Here is a 13,761-nt window from a genome sequence, read left to right on the forward strand (position 1 = left end):
GAATAAATTAAAAGTTAATTTAAGGGCTGGTGATGGCTCAACAGGTAAAGGCTCTGCTGTCAAGCTTGACAACCTACGTGTAGTCCCTGGGACACAAATGGTAGAACAGAATGGAATCCTGCAAGTTATACACTGGCCTCCACATCACACATACACGTGCACGTGCACACACACATGCACGCACATGCACACATACACTTGTTAAATAAATATTTAAAAATGCAAATTATTTTAAAGTTAATCTAAGCATAAATTAAATTGAAATTAATGTAAAGTTAGGATTTGAGCTTTAGATTTAAATGATGACAGTGATAATGACTGACACCGAGGCTGGCGTTCATTGCGTGCTTACCTGGTATTGGGCATTATACTAAACACTTCCTTAATACCAACTAGGGTCATATGATGGCCAACACTGTTATTCCCATAGATAAGAAAATGGGGTAGGAAGATGGCATTCCTACCCAAGATCAGATACCATGCTGCTGGAGCTCAGGTTTGGAGTCAGTCAGGGGCAGCAGAGTGGAACTGATTATCTCAATCACATAACAAACAAAATAGAAAATCAAAATATAATTTGTAATATATAAATAATAGTTTTTTCCACATATGTGTCTATATGTATATAAATATATTTTGTGGTGACTATTGTGTGAAAGGTGTGGGAGGCTATAGTAACAAGACATAATTATTTCATAATGACTTCAGAGAGTCCCATCCCTTTATGTGATGTCTCTTAGGAAATTGTCATTGGGCAGTGAGCTGGCTCACTAGGTAGAAGGGTTTGCCATGGAGGCTGATGACTTGAGAATCAAGTCCTGCAGGTTGTCCTCTGACATGCATACGTGCACACAGACAAATATATGAATAAATTTTTGGAATATAGCAGCATGTTATTGAGATGATATAGTAAAATTCTGTTAGGACCCCTGTGCGGACCAGAGATGAGAGTTGAGTTAAAGTTAGCCTTTAGGTCCCCTCAGCATGCCAGCCAGGTGGACACACAGAGCCCATTAGCAGAGGCGTCTCTAAAGCATGTAGGGAGCATGGATATGTCATCCAGACGCAGAAAAGATGCTGAGAGAAGGAAGAGAGGATTGCGAGCAAGGCAGCCGCCTACTGCTGTTGGGCACACAGCAGAACCACTCCCTGAGTCACCCCCACCTGATCAGTCTTAAGGCCACAAGGAGTCACAGATTAAGTCAGTTGGTGTCGAACTTTTCATTTGCCTTTGGAAGAGTAAAAAGCTATAAATGCCACACACATTCTGCTTACCTTTTCAAGGAATTCTAGCATTTTCAGAAGCCTAATCATGGATCTTGACCAAAGAACCCAAACTAAGAATGCTGAACAGATGAAAGGCTCTCACTTCAAGAAAAGCAAACGATATAGTTTAAGCCTAGAGAATAAGTGACTGATATCAAGCACGACAGAATAAAGCAGTCATCTTTTAGGTGTGACTGTCCACTCTCCTGTTTTTCTGAATGCTTTTCCCACTTTGGTTGAATCCTTTTATACAGAGTTGGGTTTGGGTTTTACACTGCCAGAAACCCACCTCTTTTTCCTTGGTTTTGAGCTCTATCCATGAGGTTGAGCTGATGGCCTTATGCTGCTCATTTATAAGTCACAGGTTGTTTAGAGGGCTGACATTCTCTTGAAAACCCTTCTTAATTCTTTAGATGATTTTTAAAGTGAATTTATTGTTTCCTTCAAAACAGAGAGCAGGTTGCTGAGGAATCCAAAGTAGAAGCAGAATTGCATGCAGAGCGCATTGAAGCTCTGAGGAAGCAGTTTCAAACCGAGAGAGAGACTGCAAAGAAAGCATCACAGAGGGAAGTTTCTGAGGTATGGGGCCATTTGAGAAAGAAGAGCGCCTCCTAGGAAGGTCCCCAGCAGGGCAGGTCCCCCAGCAGAGCAGGTGCAGAGGGCCTGCACTTGTCTTAGCTGTTCTGGTCCCTCTGCTCAGCAAGCCAGATGTGCTGCAACCACCTCTCCTTGCACAGCAACACTGACAAGAAGGCAGTCTGTCACACACAGTTCCCTGCCAGGCAGGGGGCTGCCTTAAGGAACTTTCCTATCAGAGGTATGAGATGATTGCCTGACTTCTGACAGATCTACTCACTGTCTCCTCAGCCTGTCTGTCTCCCCATCTACTGTGTAGCCACCATCTCCAGAGAGGCACACTCAACAGCAGTAGAAGGGCTGGGAATATAGCTTAGTTGGTAGAATGCTTGCCCAGCTAAACAGAGCTATGGCTTCCATCTCTAACTGCACACAATCCAAGCATTGTGGTCAGAAGTTCAAGGTCCTCTTCAGCTACATATTGAGTTCAAAGTCAGCCTAGGCTTTGTGAGACCTTGTGTTAAACAAACAAACAAACAAACAAAAAAGTAAAAAGAGCTGTAAACGATGTGACTCATTCTATGTGCATGAGCCAAATAATCCTTGTATAGTTGTGACTGCCACTCTGGACATAAGAAAAAATGCAAGACATCAGAGAGGTATTCTTGGAAACTAGAGGCAGTGTGCAGCTCTGAAGGAATTCAAAGTAAGAAAAAAAGTTATTTTAGACTAGTTGAGGGCTAGAAGTCAGGAAACAAAGCATAGCTTTGAATCTCACAGAGACACTGGGCTAGGCCCTCTTATGCAGCCTGGCCAAAGCTGAGCTACATAAGAGAAAGCCAAGTTACCTCAGAGGGACCTGCCTGATCTCATGGCCGTGCCTACTAGATCACTGGAAGTGAACTGTTAGGAAAAACTCGAGCACTCTCGGTTCTAAACTGAGGATGGTACAGAACTTGTTGTGATTTCAGGAGAAAGTAAGGGAGAATAAAGAGAAACTAGATGAGGCTGTAAGAAAATCATACCAATTACCGCAACATGGTAGTTGAAAATCAGGGCCAAGTAAAATGGTTCTGTTGAAAAGGGACAATTAAGTCAAAAGGCTATTTTAAAGGAGGAATAAACATATTAACTGTTGTATCATGAACATTGAAGGGAAGGTATTGATTTTTTGTGTGCTTTTATTTGGTTACAGTTTGGGGGGGTTATAGTTTTATTTTGTTTTCTTGGTTTTGAAGGGTGTTGGGTTTTTTTGTGTATTGAATTTTTGTTTACAGAGAAATTTAAAGTTGGGTGGATAGGAACAGAGAGGAGATCTGGAAGGCCTTGAGGGAGGAGAAGAATATCAAAATATATTTAAATTTAAAAATTTGTTTTAAATAATAAAAATTATTCTAAACATACTAAACATATGGCTTGAGATGGATTGTGTCTTACTAAGTTTATCACCTGTAGTAGTTGTGGACAGATAAACTTTACAAGTTAACTTCAGTTAATAATACTTTAAACAAAAAGTTTTGTGAACTCAGAACCACTGTATAAATATCTTATAAAAAAGCAAGGTCTAGGGGCTGGAGAGATGCCTCAGCAGTTAAGCGCACTGACTACTCTTCCGAAGTCCTGAGTTCAATTCCCAGCAACCACATGGTGGCTCACAACCATCTGTAACAAGATCTGGCGCCCTCTTCTGGAGTGTCTGAAGACAGCTACAGTGTACTTATTTATAATAATAAATACATTTAAAAAAAAAAAAAAGCAAGGTCTATAGGACACAAACAGGTGTCCTGGATGTAAAAAGCAACCGTTAGTTAGAGCTCATGGCTCAGAACACATTTTCTAATGGAATCCTGGGGCTGGAGAGATGGCACAGACATTGAGTACTTGTTGATCTTGCAGAGGACCAGAAATAGGTTCCTGGTATGCATATGGTGGCTCGCAGCCTCCCCAGAATTCCAGTTTCAGGAGATCCAGTGCCCTCTCTGATCTTATTGGGAATGAGGCACACCCATGGTAATCATACACATAGGCAAACAGAATAATCATACACATAAATAAATCTAAAATTAAAAACCCGAAGCCATAAAGGAAACATCTGTGATAATGGCGAGTATGTGAGGAAAACTGGCAACAGAGTGTGCCCATGGTGAGAAGCACGGATGTGACCTGAGCATTGCTGAGCCTCAGCCCTGCTTGTATTAGCCATGTAGTCATTGTCTCTAAGTGACTTGACTTCTGGATCCATTCCCTCTGTCGTAAAATCAAGGTCATCACAAGTACTCCTCATGTTTGTTTAAAGAATTAACTTGTAATAAGCACCTGGCAAACACGCCTAGAGATTAGTGTTGGTCTGCGTTGAGGTAGCCGTGGAGAACCTCATGGGCCCGAGCGATGCAACAGAAGAGATCTAAAGAAAGGACTCCTGTGTAAGAGCCAGGACAGGAAGCCTGTACTGCATGCGCCTGTCGCCCTCCTCAGCCCTCCTCTTTAACAAGCTGTGTGAATTACCACACAAATGTATATTGCACTTCACAGTCAAGAAACCTCAAAATGTAAATTTTGACAAATCCCTTAAGCCTCAGCTCTTAAAAATACATTCTGTTCAGAGCTCTGCAGCAAATGACACAGAAAGGAAAACACTATGTTGGGGTGGGGGCCAGGACAGTGTAAACTCATTCATTGTCATAGTGCTTTTGCATGAGACAAGAGTGTTAAAATGCTTTCCCAGCAAGAAGCAATACTATAGAATAGCATGCAGTGCTAGTGAGCACTGGCCAAGTGTGTGTGAGCCACAGGCTGTGACGGCAAGGAAGGAGTTGCAGCATGGCAGTGACACAGAGCAGAGGCAGTGCAGTGGGGGCCCTGCTTCCATTTTAGGTGCTCCACGTAGTTTTCAGCTGACCAAGCTGAGGCTTGTGGAGGTCCCCTGTAGAAACCGACAAGTAGGTGGTGAAGCTGAGCCTGGGAGGTACTCTCTCCACAGCCGTGCTCACAAGATGCAGCTCATGACTACAGGTTCACTCACATCCTTCATCTAAAGTCTTAGTTCCTCTCAAATGTTTAAAACTATGAAAATTGACTTGTTGCTTTATAAATCTGCATAATCAGAAACCATGCATTGTATCACTCTCTTATTATCTATGTGTGTTTAAGTAAAAGCATGTGCTCTGTACGAGCAGCTGGTACTCTCAACTGCTGAGCCACCTCCCAGGCCTCGCTCTCTGTCAATACAGGAAGAAACCCAAATGCCTCTTCCTGGATAGTAGGTGAAAGTTGTTCCTTCTCTCATTCCTTTGTCTCCTAAGCTGAAGAAAGCTCTTGACGAAGCCAACTTCAGGTCGGTGGAAGTGTCCCGGGCAAACCGAGAGCTACGACACAAAGCTACGGAGCTGGAAAAAGTGGTGAACAGTAACAAGGAAAAACTCAAGAACCAAAGGGCCCAAATAAAGCTGCACTTGTCAGCCAAGGCAAATAACGCACAGAACATGGAGAGGATGAAGGTTGTGTGAGAGCCTGGCCCTGTCCTCACCCCTTCAGCGTATTGGGAGAGTCCGGGCAGCTGTGATACCTGGGAGTTATTTTAGCACCCTGGCAGTGGCTGTGTTTTCTGGGAAGTGGGCAGGTTACGTCTGTGGCATCATCTTTGCTTTGGTGGCGACCCTGCTATTACCAGTGGGCTAGATAGGAAGTAGAATCCAGCAGAAACTGAAAACCTCTCAATCACTCAGCCCAACTTCATCTACTGATCATCTTTTTATGTTATTTTTTGTATTTACTCCCAGCAAATAGAAATGGAATTGAGGCAAATGGAGATAATTAAGGATCAATATCAGAAAAAGAACTATGAACAGGTAAAATATGATTCCCCAAAACTCTATTCACCATTAATGTAAAATACTAACATGTTCACCATGTCCCTCTCCTTTTCCTAATAGTCCTTGAGCATCCAGAGATTTGTATCTGAGATGAATACCCTGCAGAAGGAGATGGAGCTGTTAACTAAGAGCCAGTATGAGACCTCGGCGAGAAATAAGCAGCAGGAGCTGAGACTAGTGGCTGAGAGAAAAATGAGGCTGGAACTAGAAAATCGGTGCAAGGTATGGAATTCTTAAGATTCCTCACAACAGTTATTAGCAAATTTATGTGCCTAAATCCAGTGAGAAGGCACTTATATTTTCCTAGACTCTATAGAAGAAAATACATCCATAAATGGTATACTAATTCCTTTCCTCATTGTAGCAGCAAAAATACCTGACACAAAGAAGGGTTTATGTCAGGCCATGGCTCCTAGATTTCAGCTCCCAGTTCCTGGCTCTGTTGATCCTAGACCCCAGTTGTGACAGGACATCATGAGAAGAGTGACATGTATAGGAGGAGTGTTCCTAGTAGAGGGGACTAGGACCAGGATATCCTTCAGATACCCCCAGTAACCAGCTAGCCCCAACTCACTAAAGTTTCTGCCACCTTCCAAAATAAAACTCTTAACTAAAGATTAAGCACCTAGCATTTGAACCTTTTGAAGGACATTTCATACTGAAATCATGGTAGTTTGTGATATGATGTTTGCTTTTATAAAACAGCTAGAGCTTCCATGTGCACTGGACTTCTTAGTCTTCTAGATTTTCAGCTCTGGGTTGTTCTCTGCAGAGAGAATGTGCTTGTTGCTGCCACTGGAATCTTAGCTATTCCTAACTAACAAAAAATGTAAACAAGCTAAAAACAAACTTGAGGAGACCAGTGAGCTCCTCCTACCTTCTAATAACCATGAAAGGTGGGGGGGGGGGGGCCACAGAGAGACAGACAGACAGATAGAGAGATTACTTAATTTCTCCCAGAAGAATCCATAAACCAAAGCCAAACTTTTTATGTAGACTATAGATTACATTGTATGAATATACAAAATAGAAGTTCAAAAGTGTCCCATCTTATTTTCATGATCTAATCACCATATTAGAAATTTGAAGCATTTCGGTTCTATATGACATACTGGAAGTTTATTAAAAATCTATCACATTTTTAGGAATTGGAAGAAACTATCAGACACCTGAAGAGATGTAAAGAAGCAACAGAAAATAAACTAAAAGAAGCCAGTGTGGAGTCAGAACAGGTGAGCCAGGCCTAGGCCCTTAGAGAAATACAGCCAGCCATCCTAAAGCAGAGTGCTGTTAAGTCTGCCACTGATTGAGTTGTCCGGAGTACAACAGGCAAGGGCCAGCACTCCACTAAGCTTCATCTTTCCTGTCAAGAATTTCAGTTAGGATTCTGTGTCCTGATGATAGAGAACGAACGTGAGAAGATTAATGAACTCTGAAGTTCAATTGCATACTTCTAAACAGAAGGAGAAAGCAGCAAGGCATGGATCTAATGAGTGCTGCTTGACGCCCTGTGAGTTTCCTGGCCCCCAGGTCTTGGCTAGATTTACAGTACCAGACATGAGTGTGCCTTCTGGAGAACAGGCCTCACATCTAATCAGAAAGCGGTTGGTTATCACTAACATTCACGCCACTACTCTTACCCATGTAAAACCTGGGAGCTGCAGTAATGACCAGCCTCACACATATGTTCATGGATGGTATAGTGGCATGTAAAGGAGATTCTTAAAGTGTCACAATAACATTACTGTCAATTTGTCATTTGTTCCTGTCCTGTCCATTAAGTTACATGATGCTATAACCTTATTAAGAAAAGGACTCTTAATCCCACGTTTGAGTGCCAACTAGGACACTTTCTGTATGCCCTTAGTAAAGTTGCATTTACTCTCATTTTCGAGTATGTGTATGCACATGCCTGTATGTTCACGTATAGGGGTACTTGTGAATGAGTGTGAGCATGCATGTAGAGGCCACAGGATAACCTTGGGCATCCTCAGGTACCACCCACCCCCCTCCTTTTTTTGAGACAGGGTCTCTTATTGGACTAGAACTCACCAGCTAGACTAGGCCAGCTATCCAGCAAGTCCCAGGGATCTGCTTGTCCCCTCCTCCCTGGGACTTGCTGGATAGCTGGCCTAGTCTAGCTGGGATCACAAGGACATGCCACGACACCCAGATGGTTTTTAATGGGGGTTCTGAGGATCAAAGTGAGGTCCTCATTCTTACACAGCAAGCACTTTCCCAGTGAGCTGCCTCCTGGCCTGTGCTTGCTTTCTGTGAACTGTCTATTGTCTACAAATTAAGTCCATTAGTTAATGCCCACTACTATCTTATTCTAATCGATTTTTTTAGTAAGTTTCAATGCCAGTTCCCTCTCATTTGCCATACAATAAGAGGTGTGATTTATGAAGCCATTTCAGCATCTTTCCCTGTACTTCTGTTTTTTTGTTTTGTTTTGTTTAAAAAAAAAAAGCACCTGGAGAAAGGTTGCGTTGGGTTGGGTTGGGTTTAGAGAGTAAAGTTGTTGTTATCAGGTTGTGCCCAATATACCTGGAAACAATTGTGTAGTTCCTAAAAGTTAAATTACATCAAAGGAGCGCAATCCTCTTACCTTACTGGAGCATGCCTACAAGCCGGCCGTGCTGATACCAGAAAGCTACTTGGCAGCACACGTTTGCTGAGATCTAGTCTGCCAGTGCTTCGATAGGTGTAGGAAAGCCAGGGAGCTCTGACAAGGTGCACGGATAGCAGGAGCCTGCATGTGTCCTTTACAGTCTCACCCAGAGAGCACTTCCTCAGACTGATGGCTGTCGGGACACTGTACAAACACATTGCAAGGAACCCATGGGAGATATGAGTCTTCTGATGTACAAGGTACAAATCTCCCAGACCCGAGCACAAAAGAACTTGTGGCTGTTTCTGTGTTCAGATAACAGCTAATCTGGAAGAGGCTCACCGCTGGTTTAAATGCAGGTTCGATGGACTACAACTTGAGCTGACAAAAAACCGGTTGCAGAGGCTTCCCCGGGAAGACAGGTGGCTGGAAGAGGTGAGGCTTATATGGTTATAAAGAAATTTGAGATTTTCCTTCTCTGCGTCTCTGCTTCTCTGCTCCAAACTACAGAAGCCTTCTCACCGTCTAGTTGTCTCTACTCGACAACTGCTGGGAAACCAATGGATAAGTTTTTTCACCTTTCCCAAACTATGTAGATCAAAACTACCTATCTGAATGTAGATGTGATGTTAAGGAGGGCAACAGGCTCTAAACACTATGGGTTCACAGCAGATAAGAGTTGGGCGTTATTTTTCTCTACAGAATCAAGATATGATGCATAATGTTGCAACCAGCCAATCTGTTCTACATCGATGGGAAACTAAGCAGAAGTACCATTCTGACACAGAGAGGAAGAAGTGACCTTGACACAGGTGTCTCCTCCGTAGAAGCTATTCTGCTGGCCAGCAAGTGGGGCTGGCCTGTTTCTACGTTAGAAGACCATGATGTGTGCTGAAGGTTTTGGGCTTTGTCCTTTATGAACTCTTTTCTATTACTGCAGAACCAACCCATCTCTTTGTCCCTTTCCCTATTTTCTTCCAAATAAATTTAAACTAGTTTGTTTTATGATAGTAGATGTGTCACATGGTATTTGCTGTTTTCAGGAAGAATTTAGTGTTGTGTGAAATGGCCACAGTAAGATGTTCTAGATGAATTTTGTACGATGTTCTCTGGAAATAAAATTATTTGTAAAAATAGTAGACTCCTCTCTATACCTTCTACACACACACACACACACACACACACACACACACTCACACTTCTGAGATGCCAAATGTCAAAGACTATATTTACAGCCACATTGGTCACTAAAATGTTGTTTACTAAACACAGGAGCCTGCACTATTCAGGAGTCTGACAGGTAAGTATGGCTCCTTTTCACACTAATAAGGAACTACTTGAGCTTTATACTTGTGATTTCAATATTAAATGGTGGTTGTGGTGATCTATACTTGACATATATAACGGACTGGCAGAATATCTCACTTCTTATGTTGGTATTACCATGCCCTAATGTAAGTGAACAATTATGATAATCCAAAGAGTAATGACTACAAAACAGCCCAGGGTTGGAGAGTCCAGCACTCAATTTCTGATGTAAAATGGCAAAACTCAATTTATTTCCTGCTATATTTGAAAGGAGAACCACATGGTTCAGGTCTACTCCAGAGCATACTGCTGACCTTTTATTGAGGTCAAGGGCACAGGGAATTCAAACTTTAGAGGCTTACATGATTGTGGAGACTTTCATGGATTGATATATGCATTAGAATTATATGAGTGAGACTGTTCATTGACTGACATTCAAATCAACTCCTATTTTCCTAGCTTTCAGAAGTAGGTAATTCTCATTGTTTGGTGTGCTGAAATAAAGCACATACACTAAAGAAAGCTGCAACTGGTTTAGTAGACGAGCCTGAAGACTTCTGAGAACTGTCTGTTACCATGGCCTTAGAGGATCCATTCTTAGGGCGGTGGTATTTTATTCTTGGTGCACCATTTATTCTTTATTTCATATTAGAACAGTTACTATATTCACATTTAAGACTGAACAGAAAATAGTAAATTACTATCTTTCCTGCTTAGGAGGAGAAATTAGCTTTCATTACTCATAACTGTTTTTGTATTATATTTCAAATATGTCTCCTCCAAAATTTTATGTTGAAACTTAATACCTATTATAGTAGTATCTAAAGATTGGGGCCTTCAAAGATGTAGATTGTATCATGAGAGCCTTTAGGAATGAATTCATGCCTTTAGAGGGGGCTAGCGGCAACTGCCTTCAGCTCTGCGGACCCTTTGCCTGTTACCATGTGAAGCTAAAGCACTGAGCACCCCAAGAAGACAACCAGCAATAAGATTCCACCTGGAAGTGAGGGCAGAGTCTCATTACACACTAATCCTGTCAGCAACTCCATCTTGGACTTCCTGGCTTCAGAACTGTGAGAAATCATTTCTGCTCTTTATAAACTTCCTACATGTAATTATTTTGTTTCAAGACGCAAACACAAACTGAAACATTTGGTTAAGGAATTTAAACTCATGTGTGGTGTCCTTGAGTCTTAGACACTATTGTTATTAGATGCTATTATTTCCCACAGAAGGCTTTCCTCAGAAAGATATTTGTGTCTTAGGAGTGTGTGTGTATGTGTGTGTATTTGACAAATAATATATGTGTGCATATTTGATAAAAATATATATAAATGAAAGTATTAGGACTTCGTAGTCTTGACAGCCAGGAGTCCTATAGATAATTAACCTTAGTCCTGGGTCGACACTGAAAACCTGAATTCATATAAAAAGTTCACAATTACTACACATGGGATAGGATCAACTTTGGTGGATGGACATATGCTGCCCTATTTATGACAGTCACAATTACATGCCAGAATATTCATGTCATCCTGGTCTAGAACAAAAACATTTTTCTTCACTTAGGTATCACCATCAAAAGGTATTCTTATTGACATATTCATTTAGATTATCTATTTGAGTTTGAAAAAGGAAATTATAGTTAGATTGGTGACCATTTCTAGTAAGACTGTAGTAGTTATTAGTAAGGGAGGTGTGCTAACTAAATCAAAACTAATCAAAGCTTAGACTACCAAAAAATATGACAAGAGAATGTGACCCAAGGACTACATGGCATGTGACAATATGCAAATCAGTAGGGCAGAAGAGTCCTGTTCTGATGATCTCAGGCACCTGCTCGTACAGAAGCAGCTCTTTTAGATTGTTTGTGCTAGGAAGTTTTCTGAGGAAGTTGGCTGTTGGAAACCATACCATGAGAAAGCAAGCCTTTCACAGTCTCCCACCCTAACAAGCCAAATGGCCTTGTGCTAAGGAGCTGGTCATCACCTCCTCCTCCCTATTCCCTTCCTGGCACCTGAGGCTGTAAAAAGCTGAATTGTAGTCCCCTCTTCCTTATCTCTTCCTGACTCCCAAGACTTCCAAGGACATGAATTACATGCTGAGCCCAGCCTGACACCCAAGGCTGTTAAGGAGGATTCCACATTCTGGAGATAAGACGCAGAGTGCCCGCCGCCTGGAGCCTGAATTCGTTCTTCATGTCCCCAGATGCCCACTTCTTTGTTCTTTGTTAATTCCCCCTCATCCCCTCCCTATTCCCCTCGCTGTACGCTTAAAACCCGGCGTTTCAGCCTAATAAACTGAGACCTTGACAGGACCCCCTTCTTGGTCTCCGCTTCTCCTTTCTCTCCTCCTATTTTCTCCCAGGTTTGCCGTCCCCCTCGTACCCACGAATAACTAGGTCCTGCTGGAAGGGATAGTCGGGTATAATCCAATCCTGTAAGGCCTTTCTAGTTTTCTAGAAACTCAAAACATTATATAAGCAATTACAGTAAAGGACAGTTTATTTGCACAAATTATAAGTAATGCTGCTATCTTCATGTGTCCTTGCTTGTTAGATGAAATGTCTTTGTAGTAAAAACAAAAGCTAATAACTTTCATAGCCATTTTTAAGTGGCTTCTACAGAAGGCTCCATCCATGCAGAAAAACAATACTATTACTTATACATGGCATTTTAGAATGACATTCTCAGCCTCCCAAATGTACTTCTAATTCATACTTCACAGTTTTTCCAGGCTCTGTTACAGACAAACCACCTCTCTGCTGTTCTCAGTATTTTTCTTAAGTGCCACATTTTCCCTATACTATTAGATTATTTTATACAGGGTTTTAGAAGTGTGTTTTTGCTGTTTTACCTATTGCTACTGAGTGTATTCTTAACAGATCTCACTATCTTCCAGGAATTTCTTTAATTTGATGAAAATGTTTGATGAATTTAAAACAAACTTCTGGAACTTTTCCATGAATTTACTATTTGTCTGTGTGTGTGTGTGTGTGTGTGGTATCTTTGTATAAGAGCTTTTTCTAGAAGACTCAGTTTAATGTGCTGGTTTCCTTGAGTGTCTCTACAGTACGTTAAGTGTTAGAATGTCTCTTGTAGCACAGTGAAGTGACTAGGGTGGAGCCATCTTGTCCTGACTCTATTTCATGACTGTCTAAATACTCAAGACTTCTATCCCACCCTACCTGCAATGGCAACATCTGCTTGGTAACACTTTTGGGACCATTTGTGACTCTGACCATGGTCCAGATATATCAACCAGAATAATGAATGTTTCTGCATGTTAAAACATAAACTAAAATAACTAGTAGTATAAGTAAAAAATAAATGTCATGTGACATATGGAAAATACTGCTAAGCTCTGCAAAAAAAAGACAAATTTTATAAGACTGTTCCAACCCACCCCAACACTGATCCTGGCTTGTCTTTAAAAACACTTCATTCCTTCTTAGAAGGGGGAACAAAATACCCATGGAAGGAGTTACAGAGACAAAATTTGGAGCTGAGATGGAAGGATCGACCATCCAGAGACTGCCCCACTCAGGATCCATCCCATAAACAGCCACCAAACCCAGACACTATGCCATCAAGATTTTGCTGACAGGATGCTGATTTACCTATTTCTTGTGAGGCTATGCCAGTGCCTGGCAAATACATAAGTGAATGCTCACAGTCATCTATTGGATGGAACACAGGATCCCCAATGAAGGAGCTAGAGAAAGTACCCAAGCTGAAGGAGTCTTCAGTCCTATAGGAGGGACAACAATATGAACTAACCAGTACCCCCAGAGCTCGTGTGTCTAGCTGCATATGTAGCAGAGGATGGCCTAGTTGGTCATCAATGGGAGGAGAGGCCCTTGGTCTTGTGAAGATTCTATGCCCCAGTAATAGGGGAATGCCAGGGCCAAGAAGCAGGAGTGGGTGGGTTGGGGAGCAGAAGGAGGGGGGAGGATATAGGGGATTTTCGGAGAGGAAACTAGGAAAGGGGATAACATTTGGAATGTAAATGAAGAAAATATCTTTAAAAAAACAAAAAACAAACAAAAAAACAAAAAAACCACTGCACCCTAAACTTCATTTTGGCCATTATTAAAGGATTCTTATACAATTAATTGAAGTAATTAGA

The 13,761-nt window shown here is 41.7% G+C and overlaps 1 protein-coding gene across 14 annotated transcripts in view; it reads left to right on the forward strand.

Annotated features, from left to right (window-relative positions):
• The window catches only part of Ccdc150 (coiled-coil domain containing 150), a 118,067-nt gene extending 108,613 nt beyond the window's left edge, over nt 1-9,454 (forward strand). For 9 of the 14 annotated variants that reach the window (XM_017312896.1, XM_006496332.1, XM_017312900.1 and 6 more), the window contains 7 exons: nt 1,719-1,845; nt 5,145-5,339; nt 5,622-5,690; nt 5,775-5,936; nt 6,860-6,946; nt 8,641-8,760; nt 9,028-9,335. In XM_017312896.1, coding sequence (XP_017168385.1) covers nt 1,719-1,845; nt 5,145-5,339; nt 5,622-5,690; nt 5,775-5,936; nt 6,860-6,946; nt 8,641-8,760; nt 9,028-9,126 — 859 coding nt within the window. In that variant the 3' untranslated portion in view covers nt 9,127-9,335. Of the gene's footprint in view, nt 1-1,718; nt 1,846-5,144; nt 5,691-5,774; nt 5,937-6,859; nt 6,947-8,485; nt 8,586-8,640; nt 8,761-9,027 lie in introns of those variants that run through there. The other 5 variants (NM_030025.2, XR_001778458.1, XR_001778457.1 and 2 more) reach the window with 5 other exon arrangements.
• The last annotated feature ends 4,307 nt before the right edge of the window (nt 9,455-13,761 follow it).

This window comes from Mus musculus, chromosome 1 (genome assembly GCF_000001635.26).
Source record: "Mus musculus strain C57BL/6J chromosome 1, GRCm38.p6 C57BL/6J".
NCBI classification, from domain to species: Eukaryota; Metazoa; Chordata; class Mammalia; order Rodentia; family Muridae; genus Mus; species Mus musculus.